This window comes from Fonticula alba (assembly GCF_000388065.1).
Source record: "Fonticula alba strain ATCC 38817 unplaced genomic scaffold supercont2.1, whole genome shotgun sequence".
Classification (NCBI taxonomy): Eukaryota; order Rotosphaerida; family Fonticulaceae; genus Fonticula; species Fonticula alba.
The window spans coordinates 4091796-4093071 of record NW_009242971.1 but is presented as its reverse complement, the minus strand read 5'-3'; the positions used below and the strand labels follow the sequence as shown (position 1 = coordinate 4093071).

General features: G+C 64.3%; 1 protein-coding gene across 1 annotated transcript in view; it reads left to right on the top strand.

Moving 5' to 3' along the window:
• Positions 1-608: 608 nt before the first annotated feature.
• H696_00865 (hypothetical protein) overlaps positions 609-1276 on the top strand; it is a gene marked incomplete at its 3' end in the record, with an annotated part of 4075 nt that continues 3407 nt past the window's right edge. The window contains exons 1-2 of the mRNA XM_009494750.1: positions 609-728; positions 843-1126. Coding sequence (XP_009493025.1) covers positions 630-728; positions 843-1126 — 383 coding nt within the window. The 5' untranslated portion in view covers positions 609-629. The remainder of the gene's footprint in view (positions 729-842; positions 1127-1276) is intronic.

Below are 1276 nucleotides of genomic sequence, written 5' to 3'. Positions count from 1 at the left end.
CACACACACACACACACACACACACACACACACACACACACACACACACACAGAGACACCCATGCACATGCGAGCCCATGGAGAGGGGCATTCCCGGCGGCTGCACAGCTCCCGGAAGCTTGAGGTGTCTGCTTTGGGCTTGGCAGCATGCGCGAGACCTGCCGTCCCCCCCCCCCCGTCCCTTGCCTGGCGGGGGGGGGGGGGGGGGGGGGGGGTCAGATGGGCGCTTGCAGAAGGTGGCTGCATCGCCACATATCACAGGAAGCCGGCCCATGACGGAGAAGGAATTCCGCGCCAGTCCCCCCGCCCCCTCGAGGAACACCCCATCCTCCACGCCGGAGAGCGGCCGAGGTGAGGGGGGCCTCTGCTTCAGGGGAGGCAAAAACAAGAGGCCTCTCGGCGGCCCGGCCCCCTACAAAGGCGCTAGATCACTCTCTCCCCCCCTCTCCCTCTCTCTCTCCTTCCGCCTCTCTTCCTCCTCTCCCCCTCCCCCTTCTCCTCCCCTTCGTCTCTCTCTCTCTCCCTTCCCTCTCTCTGCGCCTGCCGACACCTGCCCCTGCCCACGACACCAGCCGCTCCCTTGCCGGCGGCCTGCTCCCCCCCCCCCCTCCCGACTCTCCCTCCGAGACATGACCGTCACTTCGACGACCATCCAGGCCTCGGACGCCAAGCAGGTCCGGTCTCTCTTCTACGCCGACATCTATGTCTTCCATCTCTCGCCGAAGCTGGTACGCCCGGGAAGAGCCCGCTGCTGTCTCGGCCACCTCCATCATCACCGCTCTCGCCCCGCGCATACCCGGTCACTGCACCCGCTCTAACCGGACTCATGCACATGGACAAAGGGCATCGAGCTCCTCATTCGCCATGGCTTCTTCGCATTGGCCTCCGCTGCTGATGCCGACAAGATGGCCTCCCTGCTGGCTGCTGCTCCCGGGGAGCTGGACTTCGAGGAGCTCCCCGGGCCCATGATCGAGGCCATTGCGCGCTTTCTCCTTCGCGAGCCGGCTCTCGACCGGCACCGTGTTGGCGGCTACATCGCCGGCCGGGACACCCACTCCAACCGGGTCCGGGAGGCTTTCTGCATGCACTTTCCCATGCAGGGCCTGAATTTGGAGGCAGCCTTTCGGTGCGTTCTCCTCCTCCCCCTCGCACGTCTATTATATATATGTATTTCCATCTTTAAACATTTGGACACACATGCACACGTCAACACGCTTGCTGTCTCCCACAAACTGGCCATGCCAGCTCACTGGCTGCCCGTCCCCCACTGCCATCC